At 59.5% G+C, this 16,772-nt stretch overlaps 3 protein-coding genes across 6 annotated transcripts in view; 1 reads left to right on the top strand and 2 right to left on the bottom strand.

The window, feature by feature from the left end:
• Positions 1-1,396: 1,396 nt before the first annotated feature.
• Positions 1,397-5,970, bottom strand: POLR2E (RNA polymerase II, I and III subunit E). Its single transcript, XM_065918458.1, has 7 exons — positions 5,736-5,970; positions 4,127-4,301; positions 3,197-3,312; positions 2,768-2,848; positions 2,354-2,412; positions 2,163-2,241; positions 1,397-2,055 (listed from the first exon to the last, which is right to left on the bottom strand). The coding sequence occupies exons 1-7, from the start codon at positions 5,790-5,792 to the stop codon at positions 1,990-1,992; spliced, it is 633 nt and encodes a 210-aa protein (XP_065774530.1). The 5' UTR covers positions 5,793-5,970; the 3' UTR covers positions 1,397-1,989.
• Positions 5,971-10,769: 4,799 nt separating this feature from the next.
• On the top strand, positions 10,770-13,150 carry GPX4 (glutathione peroxidase 4). Of its 3 annotated transcripts, none has more exons than XM_065918456.1 (7): positions 10,770-10,920; positions 11,892-11,986; positions 12,064-12,208; positions 12,349-12,500; positions 12,611-12,635; positions 12,775-12,834; positions 12,907-13,150. In XM_065918456.1, exons 1-7 carry the CDS (start codon positions 10,837-10,839, stop codon positions 12,937-12,939), a joined length of 594 nt encoding a protein of 197 aa, XP_065774528.1. In that variant the 5' UTR covers positions 10,770-10,836; the 3' UTR covers positions 12,940-13,150. The 3 variants fall into 3 exon arrangements, with proteins under 3 accessions (XP_065774528.1, XP_065774527.1, XP_065774529.1); XM_065918455.1 differs by having other exon boundaries at positions 10,787-10,920; positions 11,805-11,986; XM_065918457.1 differs by lacking the exon at positions 10,770-10,920 and adding an exon at positions 11,392-11,625.
• A 1,214-nt stretch (positions 13,151-14,364) lies between these two features.
• Positions 14,365-16,772, bottom strand: part of SBNO2 (strawberry notch homolog 2) — a 38,723-nt gene continuing 36,315 nt past the window's right edge. For both annotated transcript variants that reach the window (XM_065918459.1, XM_065918460.1), the window contains 6 exons: positions 16,642-16,736; positions 16,433-16,525; positions 16,147-16,278; positions 15,892-15,968; positions 15,616-15,806; positions 14,365-15,535 (listed from right to left, as the gene is read on the bottom strand). In XM_065918459.1, coding sequence (XP_065774531.1) covers positions 15,051-15,535; positions 15,616-15,806; positions 15,892-15,968; positions 16,147-16,278; positions 16,433-16,525; positions 16,642-16,736 — 1,073 coding nt within the window. In that variant the 3' untranslated portion in view covers positions 14,365-15,050. The remainder of the gene's footprint in view (positions 15,536-15,615; positions 15,807-15,891; positions 15,969-16,146; positions 16,279-16,432; positions 16,526-16,641; positions 16,737-16,772) is intronic.

The raw sequence follows: 16,772 nt of genomic DNA on the forward strand, positions 1-16,772 counted from the left end.
GGAAACTCAGGGCAGCACTATTCCTCAATAAACAGCATCAAGAGCACCATCTGTCTGTGGGAAAGAGATCACCCCAGGTCACACGATGCCCAGGAGTAAACCCAGAATTTGAGACCCACAAATAAAGACTGCAGGGGGATGGACGTCCCTGGGGTCCAGTGGTTGAGAATCCACCTGCCAGCACAGCAGGCGGTGGTTTGATCCCTGGTTGGGGAACTAACATCCCACACATGCTGCAACTAAGACCCAAGGCAGTCACAAAAACACTACATGGAGACACCTAAGAAATACAAAACATGGGAAAACTGTTGTAATTTGTGCCTAGGATATATAAAGAACCCCTAAAACTCAGTAATGGAAGACAAATAACCCAGTTACACAAGAGGCAAAGGACCTGTGCACAGACACATATCAGTTAACTCACAGGCAGCTGGCAAGCCCCCATGCTCACCACCACCAGCACCTGGCAAGGGAACTGGAACCACAGCACCACCACTGGCCACCCTGTACCCCCTCCCCGTCCCCCAGGCCATAAGAACCAGTGCTGGCAAGGAGGTGGAGACCCTGGGACCTCTATATGGGGCTCAGGAATGAGAAACGGGGCAGCCACAGGAAAGACAGTCTGACAGCTTCTCCAAAGGGTGACCAGAGCTTCTGTCAAGACTAATTCTACTCCAACGTACACACCACACCCAGAAAAATAAATACAACCACAGCAATGTGTACCTGGACACTCACAACAACACTACTCACAATGGAAATAACCCAGGTCCATCAACTGAAGAAGAAACACAGAGTCCCTCCACACACGGGAGTGTCCCTCAGCCAGGAAGAGGAGAGAAGCCCTGACATTCGCTACCATGTGGACAGACCCTGAGAACACGATGCTCAGGAGAGAAGCAGACACAGAAGGACACACAGGGTGTGATTCCACTGATGGGAAACGTCCAGAACAGGCAGATTGACAGAGTTAGTGGTAGTTGGGATCGGGTGACTGCTAACAGGATGGGGCTTTTTTTAGGGTGATGGAATGTTCCACAGTTGACTGTGGTGCACAACTGTGCATGTACTAAAAATCACAGAATCATGAACTTTAAACCGGTGAACTGTATGGTACGTAGATCGCATGTCAACGAAGCTATTAATTAAAAACACAAACAACGGCACTTAGCCTGGGGAGGGGGGCCTCTGAAGTTAGTATAGAGGAAAAGTAGGTAGTCTGACCTCCAACTGCTATGGAAGAGCACCAAGAAGCAAAGCTAGAGGGCATGCTGGAGCCCCACCCCTGCCACCCCTCCAGGGGAAGTGGGCAGTGACCCTGTGGAGTGGTTTAGAGCCTGAGCACGGCTGCTCACAGCAAACCCAATGTTTTGCCTTGGTCTTCAGATAAGTGAACTTATTACTCAAAATAGCTTTAATTCTTTAAGATGCCCAGCATTCCAAAGCAACTAAATCCCAGTTTCCATCTCACCACCACTGTCCTCAGAGCCCCTGGACAGGCAGCATCAGGGCCACCGTAGGGGACACAGCAAGGGGAGGCCAGAGAATGCCGGGTCACCCTGAGGTGTCCTGGCCCCTCCAGAGGCACCATCAGCTGGGATCCAGGGCCAGGGCTTGGCATTCAAGAGAGGCTGCAGGGACTCTCAGCCCAGGAAAGGCAGATCCAAGGCACCAGGCAAAGCGCCCTAGGATCCAGGGGAGCAGAGGCAAGGTTCCCAAGGCAACCAGCTCCCACACTCCTGGCCAGGAGCGGCGGGGATGGGGTGGGGTGAGGGGGTGGTCATGACCGTCTCTCTGTCCCCCAGGGAACATGCTGGGAGAGAAACAGGCAGTTAATCATGTGATCTGTGACTGTTCGTCACAGAAGCTGGGCACATCCAGGCCGGAACTGGGGCTGCCTCCAGAGAGGGAATTGGTAGGGCGCGCTCACAGGAGTGCGATGAACGCCACTGCCTGGCCCCTCGACGCCAGCTGTCTGTCCACAGGCAGCTACTGTACCAGCCGGTAGGTGATGTACCTGCCCGCAGTCTCGCTCGGCCGGATGATCTTCACCACCTAGGGGCAGGAAGCAGAGCTGGAGCAGTGCATGAGCAGCAGCCTGGGGTTCCCTCCGCCCTGCCCAGAAGCCCTGGCTCTAGTTCCACCCTGGGAGGGCTTCTTACCTGTCCGCGCTTTATCCCAAAGTACCGCGCCACAGGGTCTCCTGCCTGGATCCTGGGCAGCTGGTTCTCTCGGAGTTTACTGGGTAGCAGGTCAGGGAAAAGGCCTTGCTGGACTGACTGGGGGTCTGGGGTTGGGGTGAAAGGCAGGGTGGGGAGACGAGCTGGGCCCAGTCAGGGGCCAGAAAGGATACTACCGGGCCAGCAGCTCTGTCACCTCTTCCTTGGTCATGACCACATGCTCAGGGACCAGCTGTGAGAAGAGAACCCGGTTTCCATGGGGCAACAGACCCCGGGAGCCCCCAGGGGAGGGGTACAGCTCGGGCTCCAGGTGTCTGCGCCAGTCCTGATTCCACACTGGGAGGGAAGGGGTGGGTGTCTGGAGCCTACACACCTGCCCTGCAGATGGGCCACAGGGCACAATCCAAGGACCCAGGGCTTCAGGGGAGATAGAAACTGCACCCTGCCCCCCAACTCCTGACTGAAGGCTGGGTCCCCCTACCTTCTTTCCACACTGGGGGGCCCCCAGACGTATGCTGTTCCTAAAAAGGTGAGGGGCTGGGGGGTGGGTCTCCAGTCTCATCCCACCCGAGACCCCGCACACTTACCTCATGCTCTGTGATGTTGATGAGCAGCTCCTGCTGCAGAAACTGCTCCAAGATGTACTTGGGTGCCATGTCAACCAGGGACTGGAAGAGACGTCAACCCTCAAGTGCAGCAGGGGCGGCCGACCGCCCCCGTGTGGCCCCCAGACCCACCCTAACCCAGCTCCTCCTCGTGGGCAGCTGGCACCCTTGAAGTGGAGCAGGGTTTACCCTTGTGGCTCAGAAAGACATCTCGCATCATAAATTGGGAAACCCCATCCAACTCCGCCCAGGATCTCAGCACAGTAATAACTCCTTGGTCTCACGTCAAGAAAGGTGAGCACCTGTCAGGATGCTCCGAGAGTTGCTGGGAGCTAGTGCGGCAGCCGGTCCCTGGGCCTGGGGACAGAGGTGCTGGCTGGGCTCCGTCCCACCCCAGCGGGGCAGGCTTACCTGCTTGGCAGAGGGCGTCATGCCCTGCTGCACCACAATGAGGGCACGCGTGATATTCTCCTCCTGCATGCGCTGACAGTACACCTTGATGGTCTTGATGCCCACCTTGGGCTCCTCTGCAGGCAGAGCACAGGCTGGTCAGTGCTGTGGGGCCCCTTCCCGTCAGGCACCCAGGTTCTAACCTGGCTCTGCCAAGGCACTGCAGTGCCACTCCCACTCTCGGGCCTCAGCCTCCCCGTGTGCAAAGCAAGAACCAGGCAACTGGGTCCCAGAATTGGGGGGATGGCTGCCTCCAGGTCACATGGGAGCTGACAGGTGCCCTGGGCCCCCTGGACCTCAGGGACCTCTTCTGGAAGTGGGGTCTGGGAGTCTGGGCTTGCCCAGGGCTCAGTGGCTCTGAGGTTTGGGAAGCCCTGGATTAAGTGGTGTAGTCTGGGGGTTCATGAGACAAGGGCTGGGGTTCTCAGAGATGAGCTGAGGTGAGATGACCCAGACAGCATGGTCCTGCCAGACACGTATCACCCATCTCCATGCTGCAGCAGTGGGGTCCTCACGATCTTGGCAGCAGGCAGGGCCTGCCACAGAACATCTGGACCCTAGGAGCCCAGCAGGTCAGCGCCTAAGGCAGCCCCAGGGTCTGTGTGCAGTACGCCCGCCCCCTCAAGCTGCTCTCCTCACTTCCCATTCCACTAACCCACTCTGCCCCCAAAGTCCCTCTGTTGGGATCCTGGCCCTAGAATCTCAGAATGAAACTGTATTTGGAAACGTGATCTTTAGGCCCAGAGAGAATGGGTGGGTGATCGAGAAGAGGGAAGCTGGAGAAGGGGTCCCCACAGCAAGGAGGGCAGCGGGCAGAAGGATGAGGGTGGGTGCCTGACTCTGCGGCCCACAGCAGGTGGCTGTTGTGAGCTGGCCCCGAGCAGCCCTCACCTGGGAAGAAGACGAACATCTGGTCGGTGGGGTCATCGTTGTGCGCCACTAGCACCGTGAGGTCTGTGCGCCTCGGCCGCCCTTCACTGGGCTTGTCCCCAAACTGGGCCTTGAACTCCTCCAGCGTCTGGTCCAGCTCGTCCTGGGTCACCAGGTAGCCACGGTCGTGGCACAGCTGCAGAGAGAAAGGGCAGGTGATCGCACAGTGGAGGTGGGACAGCAGCCAGAGCTCCGGTGGGTGAGGCCACCGCAGAGGAGACTGGGGAAAGGCCTGAGATGCAAGGGAGGATGTTGAGTCCAGAGCCAGGTCCCAGGGCGTAGGTCTGACAGGTACAGCAGGCTGGGAGGGTGCTGGCTGGGAAACCAGGTGAAAGCCTGAGGCTCAGCAATTCGAGGTCCTGCTCAGAAACTGGGGCTCTATGAGCACACAGATTAGGTGAGGACCCAAACAGAGAAAGGAAGGCTGGAGATGCCATCCAGCCCTGCCCACATCCCCCACCCCCCGCCGAGTCTCCATTCAGGGACCTGGGTCTCCTCTCCCGCAGCCCCAACACCATCACGTAGAAGCGCAGCTGCTCCAGCCCTGTCTTGGGTAGCTCTGCCAAGTGTTGGAGAGGCTGGGTCACGGGCCGGCCTTAGCTCCAGCACGATTCCCAGGAGGCTGGGTGCTCTTGATCAAGGCCCCAAGTCTTTGTGACATTACACTAGACCCCTCTCATAGGGTAGCTTAAAGCATGTGGTACACAGAAAAAGCTGGTATGACTGCTGTGACACTGAGACAGAGTTGGTGGGCAAGGCATCTAAGTAGCCACCAGACAGCGGTCAGACCAGCCCACCAGGGTTCCTTCCACCATCAAGAACCCGGGATTCTGCGTTACACACTTAAGGTGGTGCTGGTAAGACAGACTGGGAGCTGGGACCCTTTGCGGCAGCGCCTGTACTTGGACAAATATCTCCTCCAGCAACAGAATACCCAGAAACTATGTGGGACTAAAAATAACTGTGCACTTTACCAGCTGGAGCAAATTATAAACAAAAAGTCATAAACTACGCTGCCACTTCTGAGGGGCCGGGAGCAAAAGCTGGGTGCCAGGCGTGATCCCTGCACACTGCAACACACAGAGGGCGAGCAGACCACCCAACTCATCACTCTGGCATGACCCCTGGACCCGCGTCCACCCTCACCCCAGTCAAGGCGAGCTAGGAAGGGCGCCTGTTGCTTGTTTTCGCTCCCTCCTGCTGCAGCATAAGCTCCAACAAAGCCTTGCCTGAACTTCTAGTCTGGCCTGTTACCAACTCTTACTGATAAAGGATTTCAAGGATTAGGGGCTATAACATCACAACCTTCCAGGAACACAAACACACGGCGACCCAGCGTCTCCCGCCTTCCCTCCCTCCAGCTCGAGCGAGATCCTGACCCCTTCTCGGTGGGCTCTGGGGCTCTACTCCTCCGCTCCAGCCGCGCGGCTGCGAGTGAAGAGGCTCGTCCCCATCAGCGGGCCCTCGCACCCGCCGTTCACGCCTCGGCCGCCGCGTGCCCAGTTCGTCTGGCACAGCCAGGCCCGCCCTCACCGTGTTCTCCAAGGAGGGCGGCCCCCGCGCGGCTCACCTGCATGATGGTCTTGCGGATCTTCCACAGCCGGTATGTCTCCTCCTCGTCGTCCATGATTGCCGCCGCTCTCACACACAGCGCCTGCCACTGGCGCGACCCGCGCCCACCGTGCCTACGCCGAGTCCTGATCAGGCCCCCAATACGTCGTCTACCCGTGCAGGGCTGTCGCAGGCGAACGCCTGAATACAGCGACCTTCGGGAGCGGCACTGCCAAGGGCAGCCCTAGCCTTACTAAAGCTGCGGTTGGTTGCGCGAGAAGCTTTCAAACGGCACCGCCCACCCGCCCCTCGGAAGTTCTCGCGATGCTTTGACGCAAGGCCTCTCGGGAGTGGTGGTTTTTGTTCAACGCCAGACTGGAGAGACTGTTTAGAATCTGGAGAGACTGAGGAGGTGTGAGCGGAGCCTTCGTTTTCCGTTTTGTATAATGGAAAGAATAACGTGTCCCCCATTTTAGAGGGTATAAAGAGATGCTCGTACTTGGGAGAAGCTTGGTATAGTTCCTGGTGCTTATGAAATGCACCCATCTCTCTTTTCCCCCTTTCCTGTCCCCTGAGCCCCAGCCCAGCCCCTGCTTGGATACGCCACAGACCCCCAAGAGTGCACAACCTCTGCATCGGCCCTTCCTCTCCGAGTTCATTCAGGAGGTTTGCTCAGGCCTGCTCAGCCCAGCTTACTTGTGTCAGTAACTTTTCATTCAGTAATATATTAATTCAATGATTCAATATTTAATGAGGAGCCAAAGGAACAGGGAACAAAACAGACCAAGCATCCTTAAATGCCAGGGAGAGACAGGACAGAAATAGTGGACATAAGTAAATGATACAGCGTGTTAGAAGGAGACAGTGCTGTGGAAGAAAAAATAGAGCAGTCTCAAATGTGGTCAGGGAAGGTTCCAGCAAAAACCCAAAGGGTGAGAGGGTAGAAGCCCTGGGGATGTTAAGGAAAGTGTATCAGGTGGAGGGTACAGTGTGTGCAAAGGCCCTGAGGCCTAGTGTGTTGGCAGCAAGGAAGCCTGTGGGTCAGAGGGTCAGGTGTGGCAGATCCCGGGAGCCCTTGCTGGTTGGGTTTGAGAAGTTTTTGTTTGCAGCCATTTTCAGCATCTCCGCAGGGAAGAAACAGGGAGACCAAGGAGTGGGCTAGGGGGGGACCATCCTGGCCAGAGATAGACGAGGCTTCAAGTGAAGGGTGGGTTGTGGGCAGGTCCAGGGTGTCCGGAAGGCAGCGCTCACAGGATCTGTAGGTGGACAGGATGTGGAGAGACACAGAGACTAGCAGAGGAGGAAGAACAGACCTCGCTGGGGAGGTGTAGGAGGCAGATCAGGAGCAGCTCTTGGACATGGTGAGCTTGGGACTCCTGGGGAACCCCTGGGGAGACATCCAGGGGACAGCAGGGTACAAGCCTGAAACTCAAGATGAGCTTGGAGTGGAGACTGACACGGATGTTGTAGGCGTACAGTGCAGACTGGAATTGAGAGTCTGATGAGGTCACGAAGCGCATGGGAAATCAGAACTGAGCCCTGAGGCTGGGAGGGGAGGAAACAGCAGAAGGCAAAGAGATGTGGCTATCTAGGCTCCAGTGCTGGCTGTGTGACCTGGGCACATTACTTAACCTCTCTGTGTCTGAATGTCCCCCTCCCCGTTTGTAGAACAGGGGCAAGAACAGCACCCACTGCGTATGTACTTGGCTGAAGATTGCAGGGTGCCGGGGCTACCTAAGTGTTCCTGAAACAGAATAGAGGGTGGGTAGAAACCAGGTATCCTGGAGCCAGGTGAAGGTGGTGTCTGAAGGAGGGGGGATGGAGCAGCTGTCGAAGCAGGTCTGCGGACTGAGCAGGGGACTAGACTGGACCACAGAGGGCAGATCCAGGGAGGGGGGTCTTTCTTTATGGGAGGAAAGAAATTGGAGATGTGGATATAGTGGGGAGAGAGGCGGTCTAGAGTGGGTTTTATCTTATTTATTTTTGGCTGCATTGGTATTAGCTGCTGAGCACAGGCTTTGTCTAGTTGTGGCGAGTGGAGGCTACTCTCTAGTTGTGGTGCGCAAGTTTCTTATTGCGGTGGCTTCTCTTGTTGCAGAGCACAGGCTCTAGGGTGTCTGGACTCAGTAGTTGTGATTCATGGGCTTAGCTGCCCTCCAGCATGCTAGATCTTCCCGGACCAGGGATTGAACCCATGTCTCCTGCATTGGCAGGTGGATTCTTAACCATTGAGCCACCAGGGATGTCCTAGAGTGAGTTTTAAGACAGAAGAAAGAGTGTCTTTGATGGGCAAATCTGAGTGGGGGAGGGGGCAGAACTGCTGGAGGCTCCCGAGGGCAGCCTGGACGTAACCCGGGGAAGGTCCAGGTGTGGGTGGCAGGGGATGTTAGGTGATCTTGCTGTTACTTGGGGCAGGGAAGAGGGGAGAATGGGCTCACAGGAGCAGGTGGGCCCCACCCCATCGCCCATGAATCAGAATTCTGCTTGTGACTACATGACCTCAGCAATGGGACATGGAGTTGCAACTTTCTCCTGGGAACCCGCCACCATGCAGCTCTGCCAGTTGGCAGAGCCCAGGGGTCAGAAATCAGGCCACCACCCCCACACTCCTGGCCAGGGATGTGAAATCCAGCAGCAGCTGTGGGGAAGCCTGGCAGCTCCTTTTAACACTTAAAGTGACCATGTGAGCCAGCAATTCCACTCCCGGGTGCATGCCCAGGAAAAATGAAAACATATGCCCACGCAAAAAGTCTTATACAGCATCACAAAGTCAAATGGTACAGCAGCACAATAGTCATCAATGGATACATGGGTAAACACAATATAGTCCATTCATATCATAGGATATTAGTCATGAAAGGAAGCACTGACACACACTATAATGTGGATGAACCTTGAAAACATGATGCTCGTAGAGAGAAGCCTCACACAAGAGGCCACCTAGTATATGACTCCATTGATGTGAACAGTCCAGAACAGGCAAATCTACCCAGACAGAGTAGATTTTTTGTTGTCAGGGGCTGAGGGAGGGAGATGGAGGAGACAGGTAATGGGGACAGCGTTTCATTTTGAATGACATAAGTGACACAGAAAGCAAAGAAGTGCTGTCTAATTCCACTCACAGGAATTTTAACGGGGACAGGAAATAGATGGTGGGTGCCAGGGGTTGGGGTGGGTAACTACAAATGGGGATGGAGTTTATTTTGGGGTGATAAGAATGTTCTGGAATTGGATAGTGGTGATGGTCCCACAACATTATGAATATTCTAAAAATCACTTTACTGTATGCTTTGGTGAAAATGGTGAATTTTATGTTATGTGAGTTTGTTGTTGTTGTTGTTATGTGAATTTTAAACTCAATTAAAGGCCACCACAGGGGCCTTCCTGGAGCCTGGCTGGGGCTTCCCCAGGATTCCACTGCCTCCTCTGTAAGGGGAGGAATGTTTGGAAAAGCAGCGAATCCCCAGGCACAAAGCCCTCCCAGAGCCAGTGGAACCACAGCCGGCAGCTTGTCCTGCCCCTTCTGCTCTCACTGTAGCTGGTATGAAGTCAGGAATGGGATGACACCTTGCCCATGTCTCCCCTGCAGTGGGCTCCATGGGGAGGGGGAGTCATCCTAAGCTATTTTCCTGGAAAACCTCAAGTAACCAAGCAGAGGGTGGCCATCTTCATGACAGAGTTACAGATCCCACCATAAGGGAAACTAAGAACAGCTGTGTCATTCCAAGGGCCACTCAGACTGGCTGGTGTGGACGTTGACACCCAGTGCTGCCCACCCCCCACCTGGGGCGGAAGTGAGGGGGCATTTCCTGAGAAGTGAGATAGCTAAGCTGAGACAATGGGGGCTCCAGCAAAGAGGTGACTTCAGAACTCACCGGCTCTGGTTGATCAGGCTGAGAGGAAGAAGTACATGAAGGCTGTTGTGCAAGTCAGGAGTGTGGCAACCTGGCCCCAGGGATCCTGTCACCTTTGCCACCAAATGTGGCCTACTAAGCCCCCTGGGGCAGGCCTAGATTGCAGGGTGTGTGTGTATATGTGTGTGGGGGAGTTCCCCCAAATGAGCCCAGCCCCAACAGTTCTGCCCCCAGGCCTCTGCAGAAACGTCCACGGGGAGGATCCAAGAAGAGAGAAACTGACCAGCAGCACAAGCTGAAACCATCCTCCTGGCCGCAGGTCAACGTCCTTCCGCGGCTGGGGGTGGGGGGCAGCCAGGCGGGCTGTGGAATTCCGTGACTCAGGTCCCGAGAATGGGGTGGGCCTGCTCTCTGGGCGGTGGCCCAACGCCTGAGCCTCAAGTGGAAATGCGCCAGGAGCCAGATCAGTGGGCGCTCTGCCCCCAACCGCGTGCACTGGTGCTGTGTCACGTTGAAAGTGACAGCAGATCCCTCTGGTCTTGTGTTTTCCTTACTAAGCACACACCTGCGCGTCCGCTCAGAGAAGGGGGCGGGACCACAATGTAACTGCCTAAGCTTCCCTTCCCTCCAGGGCTCATGTTCACGTATATAATAAGCGGCTAAGCCTGCACTGTCCAAGGGCGGCGACCTTAGGCCGTGCGCTGATGGCGCATCCTGCGGCAGCGCCACCGCCATCCGGGCCTGTCGCCAACAGTGACCTTCAGGCCCTCGTAGCGACACCGCAGCCCGAGTGGGGGTAGTCCGATGCCCAGCGTGGTTTTATTTACATTTTAAAGAAACAAATAGGTTTTCAGTAAGCTGAGGCATGTTTTCTGAGAGTTCGAGCCAACCTTTCCCCCCACCACCCCGATCCCCTAACATGGGCTTCCAGTAGTATCTCAAGTTGTCGGGCATCCTTCAGTGCAGATAACTGTCTTCAACCCACCTCCGCGGCGCCTGCGTGGACGCGACCGCCCACCCGCGCACGAGCATGCGCAGTCACATATAGCGACAAAAACCGCAGCCCGGCCCAGGCCCCGCCCCGTCAGCCTCACTCCTGCCTACCATTGGTTGATGTGGGCACGCGTCTGCGACGCCTGAGCATCCGACCAGTAAGAGTGTTGCTAGGCGTGGCGTAGGGCGGGGAGGTGAGGCCCGCCGGCGCGCGTCCATTGGTCGGTTCGGCGAGGGGAGGAGCGCTGCTTTCCCGGGTCCCCCACCGCCGAGATGAGCTTTAGCCGTCTGTATCGCCTGCTGAAGCCAGCGCTACTTTGCGGGGCTCTGGCTGCGCCGGGCTTGGCCAGCACCATGGTGAGTGCGGCGCCGCCGGCCGGCCAACGGGCCGTTGGGCGGGCGCGCGACCTGCCTTCTGACGACCTTGGGCGGGGGGCTCCAGCGGCCCCCTCCGCGGCCATCCGGACCATGGCTAGAGCGCGGGCGGGCGTCAGGGTCCGAGTCGGTCGGGGGCCGAGGCGGCGTCCGGGGGGCCGGTGACAGAGCTGGGCGGTCGGAACCCACTGTTGGAAGCCCCTGACGCGCACAGGCTGCTGTATCGGGGCAGCTGCGAGTGGCGCCGTCGGCCTCTGGCTCCCCGACTGCGGCCTGGAGAGCGGGGGCGGCCGAAGGGGTGGAAATCCGGGATCACGCGCCACGGGTCGTCACTGCCCCTCCCCCGCCCTGCGCGCCCCGGGGCCCCTTGCGGTGGCGTCACAGAGGAGCGGCCTGGCGCCCTTGGCTACCGGCCTTTTTTATCCCCGGGGCCCGGCTCTCGGTGGGCACAAGTTCAGTCAGAGACTTGCGGGCATGGGCCGCGCAGCCGCCTGCTCCCCGTGTCGTCGCGGGCAGCGGCGCCGGTTGCCGGCCGGGCGACGGCGCCGAGCCCCCCGAAGGCGGAGGGCTCGGATATGCCGTCGCAGGAGGGCGCGCCCCCGACGGAGGAGGCCAGCTCCTGAGAGCCCTGGGCTGGCGGGAACCCCGGCCGGGGAAAGCGGCTGCGCCACTGAATCCCAAGACCCGGTGCGCACGGAGGCCCCCACACCCAGCGGCCTCCCCCATTCGCTGGGGCACCTGGCAGGGTCCCGAGCCCTTCCTAGGTCTCAATGACTCCGGCCCAATGCGCCCTGTTGTACAGGGGAGCCTTTGAGAAGGAGCCTCACATTTTGCTTAGTCCCAGGGCCCTGGTTTTTCTCTCTTAGGTACCCTGGGCTGGGCGAGTGGGCCGAGCGGTTGCGGGCGCCACGCCCCGAGGTCAGTCGGCCGCTCAGCCAGCTCTTGCCTTGCAGTGCGCGTCCCGCGACGACTGGCGCTGTGCTCGCTCCATGCACGAATTCTCAGCCAAGGACATCGACGGGCGCATGGTTAACCTGGACAAGTACCGGTGGGTCCTTGCCCACTTAGTGGGGGCGGCGGGGGTAAGGTCGTGGCCCTGGCCTGACCGCCTCATCCCGTCTTCAGGGGCCACGTGTGCATCGTCACCAATGTGGCCTCGCAATGAGGCAAGACTGAAGTAAACTACACTCAGCTAGTCGACCTGCACGCCCGATACGCCGAGTGTGGTTTACGGATCCTGGCCTTCCCTTGCAACCAGTTTGGGAGGCAGGTGCGTCGTGGCTGGCCCTGGATGTCCCTGTGTGTCCCTTTGTGCTGGCTGGGGAGAGGAGCTCTCTGTGGAAGCGGGCACTGAAGGGGGTATAGGCCCCACCCCACTCACCACCCCCCCTCCAACCCGGGTCTACACAGGAGCCAGGGAGTAATGCGGAGATCAAAGAGTTCGCCGCTGGCTATAACGTCAAATTCGATATGTTCAGCAAGATCTGTGTAAATGGGGACGACGCCCACCCTCTGTGGAAATGGATGAAAGTCCAGCCCAAGGGGAGGGGCATGCTGGGAAAGTGAGTTGGGGGCTGGGGGACAGGGGAGGACAGGATGGCTTCCCCAGAGCAGTGGAGGGAGTATCTGCAACTGCCAAGGGATTCCTCACAACTTCATGCTTCTCTTGTAGCGCCATCAAATGGAACTTCACCAAGGTAAGGGGGGTTAGATGCCCTGGTGGGGTGGACAGACACAGCCACCAGCCACAGCTGTGCTGCTTTGAGAGTCCAGAGCCATGGGGATGGCAGGTGGGGGCCACTGGCTCACCTCAGCCCCACGGTGGCCTCCTTGCAGTTCCTCATTGACAAGAACGGCTGTGTGGTGAAGCGATATGGTCCCATGGAAGAGCCCCTGGTAGGTGCCTGTCCGGGGAGCCCGCTGGGGGGACTCAGGAAAAGGCGCCCCTCACCCCCTTCTCCCCCGCAGGTGATAGAGAAGGACCTGCCATGCTACCTCTAGCTCCACAAGGTGCTGCCCCTACCCAAGTCTGCTGCCTGTGTTCCGAGGAGCCTTCCCCCGGTGCCTATGACGGTCTGTCTGAAAACCAGCCCCTGGTGGGGCAGACCCGAGAACCTGGCGTGCACTCCTGCCGGAGGAAGGTCCCTTGGCCTGGCTGCGGCTTGGCAACCCCACCCCTGGCTGCCTTGTGGGAATAAAATGTACAACACAACACAGATTGGCTTGCTCCTGGCTTTTGCTAACCCAGGGCTCAGGGGGTGGGGGCAAGTGGGAGGTGGAGTTCCTTCGGGGTTCAGAGGGCTGCGCGTGTCCTTCTGCCTGGGGTTGTTAATCTCAGCCCAGCCCAGGCGAGCTGATCCTGGGGGAGGTAATGCCTCCTCATTGGCTGCTGCTCTCAGCCCAAGTGGCCTTGGTCTCTATAGCGTACCCAGGTGTGGGAGATCAGGGGACCTGGACTCGTGACCCTGCTGTTGGAGGCCCACTGCACCCAGGCTGGGCATCAGGCCAGGCTGGTTTGGGCACCGAGCCAGGCCTGGCAGGGCCTGCTCACCATGCAGCCTTGTGACGAAGAGTCTGGGCGTCAGGCCTGCCCGTGGGCTTCACCTGGCGGATACAGCCCCACTCCCTGGGAAAGGGCTGTGGGTGGGTACAGCCTGCCTGCTGCTCAAAGGGGCCATCCTGTGAGAGCGGTGGGCAGGGCGCACAGCTGTAGAATGGCTGAGCTGACTCCCCTCCTGCCCCCACCAGCCAGGAAGATCAGCAGCCTTCCCCCAAGAGTGGTTACCTACAGGGGGAGGGGACTGGCCAGGTCTGGATGGCGGGACAAGAGCCACCTCCACCACCCTTGGCTGCTTCTAGCAGGGTCTCTTGACTCTGCTCCTTAGTCCCTCTCCAACTTCCCAGTCATGGGCTGGGCATCCCGTCTTGCCTTCTAGACTGAGCCCAACTCTTGGGCTCACCTGTCCCTGGGCTGCCTTGCCTGCCACACCCAACACCATCTGGAGCAGACCTGGGAAGAAACCAAGGCAGAGAGGGCAGGCAGTCCAGATAAAGGGGTTCTGAGGAATGGGACTCAGCATCACCAAGAGGGGCCCAGTGGGGTCACATCTCTAGTGGGTAGGGAGCAGGGCATCTGGTCCAAGGCTCCAGGGGCTTGGTATAGTCAGTTCAAAGGCAGCTGGCCTGCTGCCCAGGTGCCAGGATCACACTGGACCAAGGGCCGGCGGGGTGGGGTTCCCCTAGTCTGGCCCCAGGCATCCACAAGGCCAGGCGCTGTCGTGGGTGAGATGAGCTGGCAGAGATGAGGGCCAGCAGCCATCCTGACCTCCCCCACACCCCACTGGGAAGGAACACGCAGGACACCTGCCACCATTGCCCCCCTCCCGCCCCGCTGCCCTGCAGGTCGCAGCAGCAGACAGCCTGGGAAGTAGTGAAAAGGCACATATATTTAAAAAAGATCTCTTTACATATATACACTTGAATTAATTATAAATACACATAGAAACCAGGGGGCCAGCCACCAGCTCTGCAGGGATTCCAGGCCCCTGAGAGAGGTGGTTGGACAATAATTTAGGGCACAGAGAGCAGGGAGGGGTTGCATATATTAAGAGGGGAACTGCCCCTTGGAGCCCCCCAGAGGTGGTGGGGCCCTGAGCACCTGGGATTTCCTGAGTTTCCAGCTCTTGGGGCCACCCAGTTTTGCGGATGTCAGGGGTACAGGCCTGAACAGGGCCTTGTAAGGTGGGTGGGGTGGGAGCCCCAACCCAGGCCTGGAGGGGGGCAGTAGAGGATAGAGGCACAGAGAAGAAGGGCCGCCACCCCAGGCCCTGCCTGGCCCCCAAGTATCCTGAGTGGGGGCTGCACAAGGCCTCTGCCCACCAGGCAAGGCCTCGGAGGGCCCTCCGGGGCGGACAGCATTTTGGGGGTCTGCCCAGGCACCGGGTGGGAAGGCACTGCAATGGAGGCCTCGGAGGCTGGACGAGGGGCCCCTGGCCCTGCTCCTCTCAGTAGTCGGCTGGGGTCCTGGCCCTGCTCGGCTAGCCACCCTCTTCCCCGTGTAGATGGGAGCCTATTACGGATAAATAAGTTTCGTTCGGGAGGGATGCCTGGACCTAGGAGTTGGGAAAGGGGGGGCTGAACTGGATGACGCTCTGCCTCTCCGGTGCTCCGCTGGCCGGTGCGCCCGCCGCCCCCGCACCCAGAGGGCCGGGGGGTTCAGGGGGTGGCGCGGCGTTGAGGGAGCGCAGCATGTCCTCCAGCACCTCCTTGAAGTTGATTTCACAGCCCTGGTGCAGAAGTGCCACGGGGTCAGCTGGGGCGTCGGGGGTGTCGGGGGCGCCCAGCAGCTGGCCGCCGGGGCCGGGGCCCGGGCCCAGGGCCGGGAAGGTGAAGGGTGAGGGCGCGGGGAAGGCCTGGGCCGGCGGGCTATACGTGAGGTCCAGGACCTCCCCAGGGCCGAAGGGCAAAGCAAGCGGGCGTGGGGTGGGCGGCGGCGCGAGGAGACCCCGAGAGCGCGCTTGCTTGCGCTTCACGTCAGCATCCATCAGCCGCAGCTCCTGCAGGACTCGACGCACGCAGACCTCTGGGATCTTGATGCCTGCGGGGGCGGGAGCATCAGGGCCTGCAGGGCGGGGCTGAGGTCGCCCACCTCCCCCCAGCCCCACTCCCTTGACTCACCGACTTGCTTCTTCTTGTCCTTAGTCTTGAGACGCACGATCTGCAGGTAGCTGCTGCTAGTGACATCGGCCATGATGGCGGCGATGCGGCCCCACACGCGTAGCAAGGCCCCGCACAGCATGTAGTGGTGGCGCAGCCGCAGGCCCTGTGCGCAGTCCTTGCCCTCCTGCACCAGCCGGCAGTGCCGGTTCCTGCGAGGGACCACGGCTCTCACCAGCTGCCGCGCAAGCAAGCGCGTGCCCCCAACAGTCACCCCAGGTCACCCCAGGCCCTCACCACGTGGTGTGGCTGCAGTGCGTCAGCGAGAAGGTGTAGCTGCTTTCCCAGGGCTCCCTGGCCTCCTCTGCCGTCACCTGAGGACACAGCAGGTTGAGCCCCTGCAGGAGCCTGTCCGCGCTCCCCAGCTGGTCGGCGGGAAACTGCGGCGCAAAGGACCCAGGGCTGCTCATCCCCCACCTAGCGGCAAAGGGCGGCCTGGGGGCTGCTGGACACTGGAGCATTAAGTGCACAGAGGCGGCCACAGGGACCTACCCGGTGGAACCTCCGACTCAGGCTATCCAAGGACTCTAGCTGGCTCTGCCGCCCTATGTTGGGCTTGTACACGGTGAAGAGCTTGCCGCGGTTCTGCTGGGCCAGCAGGCAGCTGGGCTTGTTGCCGCGGACCTGGATGGGGCAGTGCGGGGGGTGGGGAGCCGCCGCATATGCGAGAAGGCGTGTCAACCGAGAGGGCGTGAGGATGGCCACCGCCCTCCCCTGCCAACCCACCAGCCTGGATCCTGCCCCTGGGAGAGCGTTGGGGGTTCGCTGGAGGACCCACCTTGTAGGAGAGGTAGAAGCCATCGTGGGTGCCCGTCAGCTCCAGCGACCGGGCGTAGGCCTCTTCCCACTTCAGGCCGCGGTCCACACTGATCTGCAGGCATGAAAGTGTCAAGTGATGGGAGGGGCGGTGAGCCGGGTGACTGAGTCGGGCGGGGATAGGTGGGGAGCAGGGCTGGGCGGGGCGGTGGGCGGGGCAGGGCTGCTCACCTTGTAGAAGACCACCTGTCCATCCTGCGGGTGCCCGGGCGCCAGGAACACCTGCTGGCTCTCCTCGTAGATCTCATCGATGCCAGGGGCCAGGTCTGTGGAGGGTGAGCAGGTGAGCGGGGTGAATGGTG

Source organism: Muntiacus reevesi, chromosome 1 (assembly GCF_963930625.1).
Source record: "Muntiacus reevesi chromosome 1, mMunRee1.1, whole genome shotgun sequence".
In the NCBI taxonomy this organism is placed as follows: Eukaryota; Metazoa; Chordata; class Mammalia; order Artiodactyla; family Cervidae; genus Muntiacus; species Muntiacus reevesi.

Coding starts and splice junctions, on each gene's coding strand:
- POLR2E (XM_065918458.1), bottom strand. CDS start 5,792: ATGGACGACGAGGAGGAGACATACCGGCTGTGGAAGATCCGCAAGACC. Junction 4,302..5,735: donor TCCGCAAGACCATCATGCAG/GTGAGCCGCGCG, acceptor TTCTCTCTGCAG/CTGTGCCACGACCGTGGCTA. Junction 2,242..2,353: donor ACAGAGCTGCTGGCCCGGTA/GTATCCTTTCTG, acceptor CCTGCTACCCAG/TAAACTCCGAGAGAACCAGC.